Source organism: Oryctolagus cuniculus, chromosome 3 (assembly GCF_964237555.1).
Source record: "Oryctolagus cuniculus chromosome 3, mOryCun1.1, whole genome shotgun sequence".
Classification (NCBI taxonomy): domain Eukaryota; kingdom Metazoa; phylum Chordata; class Mammalia; order Lagomorpha; family Leporidae; genus Oryctolagus; species Oryctolagus cuniculus.
Genome location: NC_091434.1, coordinates 39,282,700 through 39,296,230, shown reverse-complemented (window position 1 = coordinate 39,296,230; position 13,531 = coordinate 39,282,700). Strand labels below are relative to the sequence as shown.

The following is a 13,531-nucleotide window of genomic DNA, read 5'->3' as shown; positions in this document are numbered from 1 at the left end:
GGTGCACCAATAATAGCTTTCTTCTCCAGGATAAGAAAAAAAGAAATGATGCTGGTTCAATGAGACTGGTTCAGGGATCAGCAACCTCAGTTAAACTCATAGCCTCGGCTTCTCATCTGATACCATGATTGTTTCCACCCAGGCAGCTGCCCTCGTCCACATCTACATGGATGGCTCTGTCTTGCTGACTCACGGTGGCTGTGAACTGGGCCAAGGCCTGCACACCAAGATGATTCAGGTGAGATGATCTGTCTCCACAGCAGAAGACAGCACCTTCACGTCAACTGATCAGCTTTTTTGTTTTGTTGAGCGGGACAAATAGCATCCCACCAAATGCACAAGTCAATTGTAAGACTCTTCAGGTAAAAAAAAAATAATAATTAAATAAATAAGTAAATAAATAAGCAAGCAACTGACTCTTCCGGTGAGGGAAGTGAGTGCTAGGATGGGAGAAATACGGCACATTAGTCCCTACATACAAAAAAGCCAAGTCCACAGGTCTAAAACATATGATTCCAGTTTCAAAGAGAACAGACTTCTAAGCTTTCCCTCAACTGCTCAAAGTAATAATGTGTTCACTCAAACCCTCGAATGTTTGATAGAATGAAAAACTGTGCTCATAGATTCATAATCTACTGAGAAACTTCACTCACATGACTGGCCCTCACGTGTGCTAATTCACAGAAATGTGTTCCTAGTACTTTTGAAAGAGAGAGATTATTACCATAGGAAATTTACCCTTTTTTATGTATGTGAAAAGAGAATTTGTTGAATATGACATTGGATGAAAAAATTTGTGTGGGAAACAAAGCTTTTTCCCAATGAGAAATAGAGAAAAGATACTTTTTAAAGGAAAGGATATTCGTCTTTATTTTTTAAATTTTCATTTTATTTGAAAGCCGAGAGATTCAGAGATGCAGGAATCATATTTGCTGATTCATCTTCCCAAATGCTCATAATAGCCAGGGCTGGGCAAGGCTGAAGCTTGGAGTCAGAGATTTGATTCAGGCTTCCCACATGGGTAGCAGAGACCCAAGTTCTTGAGCTGTCATCTGCTGCCTCCCAGGCAGCACATTAGCAAGAACCAGTAGTGCAAGCAGAGAAGCTGGGACTGAAACCCAGAGAGGAACAAAGTTAATGAAATAGGAAACCTTTATCTTCTGCTTCTGCAGGTGGCCAGTCGAGAACTGAACATACCCAAGTCGAAAATCCACCTGTCGGAAACAAGCACTGTCACGGTGCCCAACGCGCTCTTCACGGCGGGGTCCATGGGCGCAGATGTCAATGGGAGAGCTGTGCAGGTGACTTTCCTCTCCTCTCTCAGTCACCCGGGGACAGCCCAGGAGGGCCCTCGTCTCAGCCCTTCTTTAATGGAAGAAGAAACTGAGGCCAGGAGAGGTCAAGTTCTAAGTCGGTCGGCTAAATACAGGCAGAGTCAAGACCCCAGGTCAAGTTTTCTGAGGCTCTCTTTGATGCTCCTGCTGCTGCACTGGGCGATTTTCATTATTCTTGTTCTGTTGCATATATAAACCTGCACCTTAGCAGCCTCCCTTTGTCTTAGATGAGAGAATCTCTCTCTTCTCTCACTCCAACAAACACAGAGCTTGAGCCAGTCCATAACCCCTCTAGGAATCCATTTTCTCTTCCACTTAACTGGGAATGCAAATACCCACCTCCTAGAATTGTTGGGTGGATGAAACTATGCAGTGAACAATCACCACCTCCTCTCCTTCCCGCTCTTCAGCTTCCCGCAAACGGTCAGCTGGCCTTTAGTGACCCACTGAGACCATCTCCACGAAATTACAGAAACCTGCACAAAAGGAGAGACTCGCAGCTCTTGAATGTGCCTGTAGATCATGTGACCAGCGCTTCCCTAAGTCTGCTCCTTGGGAGATGGCCCCATAGGGGCAGGGGCAGTCGATGAGTTTGGAAAATGCTGCCTAGTACATCCCACTCATGATGGCTTATGAAGCGCATTAGCATATTAAAAACTGACCAGTCCTGCAGCCAAGAAACCTATCTCACTCCGTTTGACATCTCTCCCAAATTTATTTAATCATGAAAACATTGTAATGTTTTTATTTAATCCCTCTTAACATCCTTTGGAGCCAGTGCTCCAAAAAAAATGCTCTGGGAAACTTCAGTTTCAGTAAGACCTGCAGATGACATGACATCTGGCATCACCAAGATGTTAGCTGCCTGGTGAACACAGGTGGTGGGAGACGAAGAGTCTCAGGCATTGACAAAGAAAGGACATGGACACACACACACACACACACACACACGAAAGAACAAAAGGTTTTGGGGATTTTGACCTTTTTTCTGATCTTTTCATGATGAAGAGTCATAATGAAGGTCATACATTTGTATGACCATTTGCCATTGTCTGGATCTGGTCAGGTTGATTCAATACTGGCTTACAATACTTACTTACTGAGGCCTGCCGTGTGCCAGGTCCTGGTCTAAGCACTAGAGTTGTAGCAGCAAATGAAATAGGACCAAATCCAAAGAGCCTGAGCTCACGCAGCTCACATTCAGGCAGCAAACCAACAAGCAAATGAAAGGGCGGGCCCCAGCCCATGCCACGGTTGCACCTGTACCAAATGGAAAATGAAGGTGCTAATGGAGTGGATCAGTGGGCCAACGAGGGAAGGCTGATTTCACAGGAAAGCACTGCCGAACCTCCTCATGCCCAGCCTTGCACCTGTGGAAACACAGCCATGCCCAGTCTCTGACCTCTGTGTGCCTGGGCATGGTTTCAACATTTTTCACACCAAAATGAATTTACCATTTAATTCTATTTCCCTCAAACTTTTTCAAGAGCCCTCATTAAGCCAAACTGTGAAACTGCTTGCTATTATCTCTTTTGTTTTTTCTTAAAATTTATTTATCTATTTGAAAGGCGGAGTTACAGAGAGGCAGAGGCAGAGAGAGAGAAGAGAGGTCTTCCATCCTCTGGTTCACTCCCCAGATGGCCACAATGGCCCGAGCTATGCCGATCTGAAGCCAGAAGCCAAGAGCTTCTTCTGGGTCTCCCACATGGGTGCAAGGGCCCAAGGATTTGGGCCATCCTCTACTGCTTTCCTAGGCCATAGCAGAGATCTGGATCAGAAGTGGAGCAGCCGGGACTCAAACAGTCACCCATATGGGATGCTGGCACTGCAGGTGGCAGCTTTACCTGCTACACCACAGCACCAGCCCCTATCTCTATCTTTTCAGGATAGTTTTGTCCTGGCCGGTGCCCTGGCTCACTAGGCTAATCCTCCTCCTGCAGCGCCAGCACCCCCGGTTCTAGTCCCAGTTGGGGCGCTGAATTCTGTCCCGGTTGCTCCTTTTCCAGTCCCCCTCTCTGCTGTGGCCCAGGAAGGCAGTGGAGGATGGCCCAAGTGCTTGGGCCCTGCACCCCATGGGAGACCAGGAGGAAGCACCTGGCTCCTGGCTTCAGATCGGCACAGCACGCCGGCCGTAGCAGCCATTTGGGGGGTGAACCAATGGAAGGAAGACCTTTCTCTTTCTCTCTCTCACTGCCTGTCAAAAAAAAAAAAAAAAAAAAAAGATAGTTTTGTCCTACTGGTAGCCAATACTTCCCTTCCTCTTTTGAGTAATAATTTTCCATTATGTGTTAAATTGTAATGTTAATTTTAATAAATCAATGGCATTCAGACAGCCATTTAACAATAGCGAGCTTCAGAAGGTCATAAAAGATTGACAGATGTCCACTGCAGTATCTCAGTATCTTCAAGGGTAAATTGATTTTCAGATTTATTTCAGCAGATTATCAAACTGTGGAGTGTAAAGTGAAGTCTTGGTGCATGGTGATCATGGCATGACAAGTGGAAGAGTAGCTGATACTGGGACAGGCGTGGGAGCTCTAGGGTTAGGTTTGCCTTGTATGTGACACTCCTCTGGAAGGCATCCACTGATAAGGAGGTCAGTGATTGGCAGCTGAGACAGACCTGTGGGAAAAGGGACCTTCCCCATGCATGAGAAGCCAGAGACCACTTGCCAAAAGAGTGGGTCACAGAAAAGGAGGGACAGAAACCAAGATGGGTGTGGAGGTTGTTCCGAGGCAGAGAGGAGGAAAGGAGAGGGGAGATGGAGATGGGTTCATCCAGATTCAGAGAGGAAGCCGCCGGCACCCGCAGATCAGGTGTGACCTTGGGAGTGTGTGATTTTTCCTTCTGTAATTTTTTTATTTTCATTTCAATGAAAATCTTATAGAAAATAACATAAGCATATTTGGCATCATTTATAAGTGGAGCTGCCATGAGATCTCGGCCCATATTTGGGACCAAAAATGTACTTTGTGGCAAGGTAACTAGAGGGGACCAGAGATGGACTTCATACGTAAATGTTGTTTTCTTGCCCAGTGAAAAGTAGTTGCATAGCAACTTACAAAACGCAACTCAAACAAGAAAGTTGAGAGCAAAGTGATCCATCAAGTGGTGCGGGGTAGACCTGCTGAACTCCAAGGGCCTGCGCGCAGCAGTCAGTACTTTTCTCCCACTGCAAGCAGCAATGTAGCTTCAAAAGCACGTCGTCTCTTAATCAAGTCCGTGCCATTATTTTGAATTTTACAGGTATATAGATGAGGGTGCACACTGTCCTTTGGTTCTGGCTTTCTGGTTCTAAGAGAGCTCTGACTCTAAGGGGACTCCCCTTAGCTCTGTGTTCACACATATCTAAGCAACACTATAGTAAACATCATTTTAAGTCAGCGCTGCAGGGTCCACAAGGAGACTTGTTTCCTTTGAAGCAATTCCATGCATTAGTGCAGATTTGGGAGCCCTCCCAGGGGACTAGAAAGCGGGTTCAGAAGCCTGGCACTCTGCGCTCGAGACAATGAAGTGGTCGACACCTTGCTACTCCCTGCGCCTGTTATTTCTGATATCATTTCAAATATTTGTTTTTAGAATGCCTGCCAAATTCTAATGTCTCGTCTCGAGCCCATCATTAAGAAAAACCCTGAAGGAAAATGGGAGGACTGGGTGAGTATGGTCTTTATTATCCCAGCCGGGAAAAGGCAACAGACAGGCAGAAGTCCTAGGTTCGTGGCTCTTTGGCGGTGCTGGTTCAAGAAGCAAAGCATTTGTTAGCATTTGCTTCTGCCTTTCTGAACAGGTGGAAGAGGTTTCCAAGTTCATTGAAACCTGACTTTATTTTAGAGCCTAATTTCTCACAGAGCGTGGTGGCAGCATGGGACCCCCAGGAAACCCACCCAGGGCTGTTGTCCCCGTTCTCTCACCGCTGCCTTGTGGGACAAATGACTTACCCAACACGGCCCCAGGGCCTTGGTTTTCTCACCTGTACAACGGAGCCAAGGGAAGTCTTAAGATGAAAGTATTATCTGTTTAATGATTATTATTCTAGTATAATCGCCATCATCATCTCCCATCCCTACCCAGCTTACTCCAGCAGGAAAGCTGACATAGTCATACGGTGAGACAGCCAACCAAATTACTTGGGGACAAAGCAGAATAAAGGGTCATATATAATAGGCCCCTTTATCCACGGGGTATACACTGCAAGACCCCGGGGTTGCCTGAAACTGCAGATCGTGCTCAATCTGTATAGACCACTTCTCTATCCAAACACCTGTGATAAAGGTTCATCTATCAGTTCTACATAGCGAGAGATCAACAGCTAATAAATAGAAAAATCATAACAACATACTGTAATAAAGTTTGGTGAATGTGCATGCTCATTCGCTCTCTCTCTCTCTCCCTCTTTCTCTTCTTGCACTGTATGTACCCTTCTTCCTGTTGGTTGTGGGGAACTGAAAGCTCGGGTAGGGAAACCAAGCCTAGAAAGGAACCACTCTCTCCGTCCCGTGTGTGTCCTGTGTACATGCCAAAGCACAGACGTACAAAAATATGGCTGAGCCCTGTCCCTAAGTTAAAAGCCCGAAACTTGACACTGCGCCACCCCAGCCAGTAGGGGGCCCCAGGCTGTCAGCCCACGGACGCCCTTCAGCCGCTCCCTAGTGAAGCCTACAGTGTGGACGCCGCCTTGGTCTCTCTCAGAGATGTGAACCCGGGGCTGACAGCAAACAAGAGGCAAGTCCAGTGCAGAAGGGGTTGCTCAAGGGTCTTCCTAAAATTCTATTTCTTTGTACCCAAACCCCTCCTTCAGGTTGCAAAAGCCTTTGCAGAATCCATCAGTCTCTCAGCTACTGGATATTACAAGTAAGGGATGCTTTTATTTTTGGCTTCATTGATACTGGGGCAGGAGTGAGTGAAGAGGCCAGGAGCTCAGCTGTGTCCAGTGTGAGCCCTCCATCACGGAATCATGGCGGGTGGGGAGGTCCTGGGGCTGGAGGCACCGGGTGGGGCAGGATGATGCAATGCAGAGCCACCTTGGGGCAGTAGCTACAGCCCGGCCAGGGGGGACCACAGGGACCGTGCGCTAGAGGGCTGGGCCAGGTCCCAGTTGCTCTCCCTGTGTCTGCCAGGGTCCCCCTGCAGGCCTGACCCCAGGCCCCCTCACAGGAGAAGGGGGGCCTAGGTCTCTAGTCACAGGGAGAAGCACTGCTCCAGGAGCCGGCACCGCCAGGGGACCAGACCAGTGAGTGCCTTCTGTTTTTCCTCCTGCTGCCCTGCCCAGGGGCTACCAGACAAACATGGACTGGGAGAAGGAGGAAGGAGAAGCGTATCCGTATTTTGTCTACGGAGCCTCCTGTGCCGAGGTTGAAGTCGACTGTCTGACGGGGGCTCACAAGGTCAGGAGCAGTGTTTGCCTTCACCGTTGTTGCAGGCTGTGCCATCCGTAACATCCACCCTGCCGGTCCCTGGGAAGAACCAGGGGCAGGCGTGTAACTGTAGTCCGCGTCTATCTGAACGCCTTCTGCGATGTGTGTTCTCTTGGCACAGCTCCTGCGGACTGACATCTTCATGGATGCTGCTTTCAGCATAAACCCGGCCGTGGACATTGGGCAGGTGCGTGTTTCTAGAACCATCCCCACAGGAAGACTTTTAGTCTCATTGGGCTACTTTTCACTCTGAGTATTCTTCCTTAGCATCCCCCAAGCCTGACCTAATACATGCATTCAGTAAGGTATATTATATCATACACACACACACACGCATGCATAGGCCCACACACACACGGATAAAACACTGAGAGAAAATTCGAGAACAGGTTAACGGTGACTGCTGTTGCATGGCAGACAGAAATACACAGTTTGCTCTGCCTCATAATTCTCTGTGCTTTCTCATTTTTCTTCGGTGAGCCTTGTATTCATGAGAACATTACGCGGATACATAAATTGCATTAGTGTTCATGTTAATATTGAATTCGAGCAGACTGCACCTTTTAGAGAAATGCAAGAGAAAAAGAAATGCTGACACACAATGTTTCTCCTCTGGCTGAATTTAATTCTGAGTTTTATTTCACAAATAAATAAGATATATCCACCCAAAATTGCTTTAAATTTAGGATTTAAGCTTTTCCCACTGTTTGGGGAGCTTTGCTTTTTCCCAGCTTTATTTCTCAAAGTGGGGGGGGGGGCAACAGAAGGCTCCCACATAAAACCAGGTTGGCTGCTCCGCGGTCCACACCTGGCCCACACTTGGCCCACAGGCTGCACCTGGGCAGCAGTTTGGAGTGATCGGGTGTCTGGGCATAAGTCTGCACAGCTGTGTGGTACTCTCATCTGCCAGTGCTCGCCACCATCCTAAGGCCTAGGAGATCCATTTACGCAGCTTTCCCCAGGGATTTATGAGGAATAATTTTATTGGCCCTTCAGTGTTTTCCAAATGTGGTCCTCAGTCTCTCTGCATCACGTGTGCCACTGGAAATGTGAATCCCCTGGCCCACACCAGGCCCAGACTTGCTGCATCATAACTCTGCTAGGCTGGGACTTGGGGTCTGTACCCAGATGGATCAGAACCCTGTAGAGTTTGAGAACCACAGCGAGCCCGAGACCTGGCCTCTCCTCTCTCTTTCCCCCTCCTTCCAGATCACTCCTGCCTCGTCACTGTTTCTTCAAGGGAAATGGCAGATGTTATGACCAGGACAATTCTCTGTGCCCCATCGGGAAGGAAAAGAACTAAAGCTCCTGGGCTTTAACTTCTCCTTTAGCTACGAGCGTTGTCATATCCTAGCTTAGCATGGAGATGGGCTTACCTTATTCCAACATCCCAGGTTCTAATAGAATACGAACCATAACCTCCCTTCAATTTTTGTAAACTCTGGCACACACTCCCTTCAGAAGGGACCTTTGTCCTGGAGCATAATAGTTTATAAATAGAACTCAACATGGCTTTTTGGTAATTATGGTGATTTTGTCCAACCCACCCTAACATTGATCTATTCTTCTTAGTAATTTATAAAGGGAAGTAAAGAAACCCAGGTTTTCGAAAAACTACAGTAACCTGGCTCTGTCTATTCTAGTTCACGTTCCCTTAATGCTAACTTCTTTTTCACCTAATTGGACATTTGTTGAGAAACCTATGTGCCAGGCCACTGAGTGAAGAACAGAGTACAAGAAGTCCAGGCTGCAGTGGGCTTTCGAGACAGAGAGAGTGTGTGCAAGAGCAGGAGAGGTGAGTGAGGAAGGCCTCCTCCAGGTGCCCTCCGATGGGGAGTGGGCTCAAGGGGCAGCAAGCCTGAAGCAAGCAGTTGCTAAATCTAGTGGAGATGGGAAGGGGCCCAGAGGGGCCAGAACTTGAGGCAAATAGGAGTTTGCCTGGTGGACAGGTGAAGGTCGGAAGGGGTGAAGGGAAAGAAACTGCCTTCCAAAGTCTTACAAATGCAAGAGAGCCTGGTGGATCTGGAGAATTCCTGGGATCTTGCAAGCCTTGGCACTTGGAATACTTGAGGATGAGGGCAGACAGGGAGGCAGGCACCAGTTCCCGAAAGGTTGCAAAGTCCTCGGCGGTACCTGCAAGAATCCTTACTGTGATCCACTGCTCCATTTCCATTCACACAGGAACATTTATACAACCGATATCATAGACTTCTCACCTGTGGATGTCTTGGCTGTAGGTTGAGGGTGCATTCATCCAAGGCATGGGATTCTATACCATAGAAGAACTGAAATACTCCCCGGAAGGTGTGCTCTATTCCCGGGGACCAGATGACTACAAAATCCCCACTGTCACTGAGGTTCCAGAAGAGTTCTATATCACTCTGGTGCATTCCCGGAACCCCATAGCCATCTACTCCTCCAAGGTAAGAACGCAAGCTCTCGCTTAGGGCCTAGGGCTGCCACAACAAAGTACCGCAGACTGGGTGGCTTCAACAACAGACTTTGATTTTTCTCAAAGTTCTGGTAGTTGGGAGTCCAAGACCAAGGGGTTGGCAGGCCTCTCTCCTGGGCTTGCACTTGGTGTTTTCCTCCCTAGTTCTTCTCATGGGTTTCCCTCTGTGTGTGTCCATGTGCCCAAACGTTGCATTCTTGAAAGGACACTTCTTGGATGGGGGCCCACCCTAGTGACTTTATTTTAGCTTAAGCTTCTTTAAAAGCATTGTCTCCAAAAACAGTCACATTCTGAGTTACTGGGGTGCGGGAGTTCAACTCGTGAATTTAAGTGGGACACAGCTAAGTTCATTACAACCTCCTCTTTCTTTTTTCTTTTCTTTTTTTTTTTTTTTTAAGATTTATTTATCTATTTGAAAGGCAGAGTTAGAGAGAGGTAGAGGCAGAGAAAGAGGTCTTCCACCTGCTGGTTCACTCCCCAAATGGCCGCAACGGCCAGAGCTGGACTAATCTGAAGCCAGGAGTCAGGAGTTTTTCCAGGTCTCCCACGCAGGTGCAGGGGCCCAAGGACTTGGGCCATCTTCTGCTGCTTCCCCAGGCCACAGCAGAGAGCTGGATTGGAAGTGGAGCAGCCGGGACTTGAATCAGTGACCATATGGGATGTCAGCACTGCAGGCAGTGGCTCTACTTGCTACACCATAGTGCTGGCCCCACAACCTCCTCTTTCAAGAAATTATGAAACAGTTCCTTGAGTTTTCTCACTCCTATTTCAAATCCCAAAAGGACAAAGGGGAAGGTAAAGTCAGTCTGTGACAGAGTGGTGCCCAGTGCCTCCAAAAGCCAAAGTAGGGTCTTTACCTCTTGGGAGAGAGGCTAGAAAAAGCCTAAAGCAAACAAGAAGCTCAAGAAGGAGCTGGCTGACTCGGTTCACTGGGCTAAGGGCACCACAGGATAACGCGTGCTGTGGGTGGATTCCATTAGCCCCGAGCTCTCTTTGCTGCTGCTGCCTCCCACCTGCCCTGCAGAGTCAATGCTGCCTTTCTCACACCCTTCTGAATCACAGTGGACTTTCACTCACCCTTGGCTCTGATACCCAAGGCATTGGCCCCGTGCTTCCTGGCACATTTGGCCTTTAACTGGCCCACGCAGATCCACAGCCAGCAGAGGTTCTCAAATATAAGCATGCAAAACACACACACACACACAACTTCTCCAGCTTAAATTCTACCCTGAGCCCACACCTGGCCAGACAGGCGGCCACATTAACTTCGAGTTTTCCTGGGGTCCTTCTCTTCCCTAGGAGCAGGTCAAGGCTGGGCGGAAGGCGAGACTTCCTGTGCAAATGCCTCTATTTCCTTGTCTACCTGGAGTTTGGCCAGGGCCTCTCTAAAGGCAGTCTGACACAGGGCATGACCCTGATGCTTTGCCCCCAGTAGGGGACCAGACTCTCCCCATTGTCCCCTGCCAAGCTTCCTCCCCCATGGCAAGCCAGGGATTTTGACAGCCGGAGCCTAGGAAAATCCTGATCAGCTTTGGGTCCTTGTCCCACTCCTCCAACAAGACCCTAGACACACACAACACAGGCCAGACTTTCTTAAAGGAAGAAAGAAGAAAAATCAGCACAAAAAAGCATTGGCGAATCCTTCAAAATGCATCGTCGCCATACAAGTAATTCGAAAGCATCCAACATAGGCCAGGAAAGGGAGCACCCGAGAACGAGGGAGTCACTCCACTGCCTTCTAAGCTCATCTACCAAGACTGCAGTTGTTTCAGTTTGGTTTTGAGTTACACACAAATGGTCTGGGCTGGAGCCAGAATATCCTAAAGACCACCAAGGGCTGTGGTCTTCAAGACATCCCCTGGGTGGGAAACTGGAGTTTGTAACTGCCCCAGTGCCCAGCATCCTGATGTCCTAGGGCATCTTCATGAGCTGGCCACAGAGGATCCACACACAAATTGCCACAGGAGGTGTTCCATTCTGATGATTCAGACACAGACTAGTATGGTGTGATAAAGCCGGTGTGTTGCATGTGACTTGTATGTGTGTACACACATTAGTCCTACAGGAACCAAGGCATTTCTGACAGCCTTTTGTGCTTTCCTTAGGGACTGGGTGAGGCCGGAATGTTCTTAGGATCTGCCGTGTTTTTCGCCATATATGATGCGGTAGCTGCTGCCCGCAGAGAAAGAGGGCTGACCAAGACCTTCACCCTGAGCAGCCCAGCCACTCCTGAACTCATCCGAATGACCTGTGTGGATCAGTTTACCGACATGGTAAGGGAGGCCCCTGTTGTAACGGCCTCGTACATGGACTTGCAGGTTCTTGGTATGGATTGGATAATCATGACAAAATGAGAGGCAGGTCAGTGATTTTCAAGGGAAATTCTCAATTTTGCCTCCACCTACCACTTCCCATATGCTTTAAAGTAATCACCAAGTGAGTAAACCTCTTCAAATGATGGTCAGTTTCAGACTCACCAAAAAAAAGAACATTCTGATGAGTGAGCCAGTGCTTTGGCATATGGACACAGTAGATTGCTTCTTTAAAGATCTCATCAACACAGAGAGTTGTGGTGGTATTTGGTTTCCTCTGTAGCCAAATTACACTAACTAGATTTGATCTGATCAGTTATACAGGAACTATTTGTTAGGCACACTAATAAAAATAATTTAAATGAAAGTTTCAGGTCACCGGGCACACCTGGATGTGCCTTGTAATAACACACTAGTATAATAAATTTCCATTTTTCAGCTGCTAAAATTATATCTGGAATGATCATCAGAAAGTATTTATCTGTGGAGCCCTGAATGAGCCTGATAATAAATTGCACCTTATGCTTGAAAGTGTGGGACATCTCAGTAAGATGCGTCTTATGAAACCTAGCAACTTTATAAGGATAAGGCTGTGACTCAAGGATGGAAACAAATATGAAAATTGTACTTGTATAATTTTGATGAGAATAAAACAGACATTGTCTTGGTTCTTTTTTAAAAAACGTAATTTGCCTTCTGAATTATGTTTTTTATATTACAAACTTTTATTAACAGCTCTCTCCCTTCTTTTGCTCTTTTTTAGATTCCCAGAGATGACCCTTCAACATTCACACCTTGGTCCATCCATGTGTCTTAATCTTCTGTTATCTAAAAAAATGAAAGTATATGTGATCAACCTGAAAGTTTCAAAATAGAGGTTGACTCCCAATTATCAGGAGTAATTTTAGCATTTTAAAATTATTCTCTATGGTTTAGGTTGCTGCATGATGATGTTTTTAAGAGGCAAATTTTACCAAAATTTGTTATGAAGCTCAGAATTGAAAACCCTAATTTTAGTTTGCATTGTCCTAAAAATCTACATCATCATGATTTTACAATATGATAGAATTTTTATTAGTCTGGAACCACTCAAGAGAGATGACTGGTGCTTTGTCCTTCAGAAATCTGCTCGAGATATGGTAAAACCATCCGCTTCTCAGCTCTCAGTAATAGATTCTCCCTAAGTCAGTGGTGTGCTGGTTATAATGAGCCCACCTGGAAAGAGTCCTTGACTTAATGGGTGTTTGCCAATCCCTTGGTATAAGCACTCCCTCCTTGGCCAATTCCAAGCCACCAACATGGGGCTCACAGTCCGGCACTCCAGAAAGGGTGAGAGCTGGCTCCAGCACTCAAGCCCCCTGCAGTTTCAGGGCCCTGCCACTGCCCTGTGACCCATGTGGAAGAGGCCTCAGAGGATAGACATGCGCTGTGGCTGGGATGAGGCTGATACCCGAACATTCATGTGCTGGAAGCTTGGCCCCTAGAGGACAGTGCTGAGGTCGGAGGTGACTGGCCCGTGACTGCCCTTGTGAAGGGATTAACGCTGGTCCCCAGGAACAGATTAGTTCCCACGAGAGTGAGTTGTTACAAAATAACGTGCCTGGCTGCTGCCTGGTCTCCTGCTTCCTCTCTCCTACATTCCCACTATGTGCTGCCACAACCATGCTGTGACACAGTAGGGGTCTCCCTGGATGAAATCATCTGATCCGGCTTCCAGGACTGCAAGCGAAAATAAATCTCTTTTCTTTATCCAGTACCCAGCCTGGAGTCTTTTGTTATAGTGACACAAAAAGGACTAAGGCACCGTCCCGTGCCTCCAGTTGGTCCTCCTCTGCCCTGAGCTTCATACACAGCCCATCTTCCTCACCTGGAGAGTGGCAGGGAGGGAAAACAGCAATCTCCAGTCTCTCCTGAGCCCCAGGTCTTGGCTTAAAGTCTAAACGGCAAAATCAGCACCACCTTGGCACCAAAGGGGCACAGGGTCCTCAAGGTTCTTCTGTGGTTATTTCGTAGCAATTG

At 47.5% G+C, this 13,531-nt stretch overlaps 1 protein-coding gene across 1 annotated transcript in view; it reads left to right on the top strand.

Annotated features, from left to right (window-relative positions):
• AOX4 (aldehyde oxidase 4) overlaps nt 1-12,329 on the top strand; it is a 56,055-nt gene extending 43,726 nt beyond the window's left edge. The window contains 9 exon segments of the mRNA NM_001278863.1: nt 143-238; nt 1,173-1,301; nt 4,914-4,988; nt 6,133-6,185; nt 6,604-6,718; nt 6,870-6,935; nt 8,986-9,171; nt 11,306-11,473; nt 12,276-12,329. Of these exon segments, the coding sequence (NP_001265792.1) occupies nt 143-238; nt 1,173-1,301; nt 4,914-4,988; nt 6,133-6,185; nt 6,604-6,718; nt 6,870-6,935; nt 8,986-9,171; nt 11,306-11,473; nt 12,276-12,329 (942 nt within the window).
• The last annotated feature ends 1,202 nt before the right edge of the window (nt 12,330-13,531 follow it).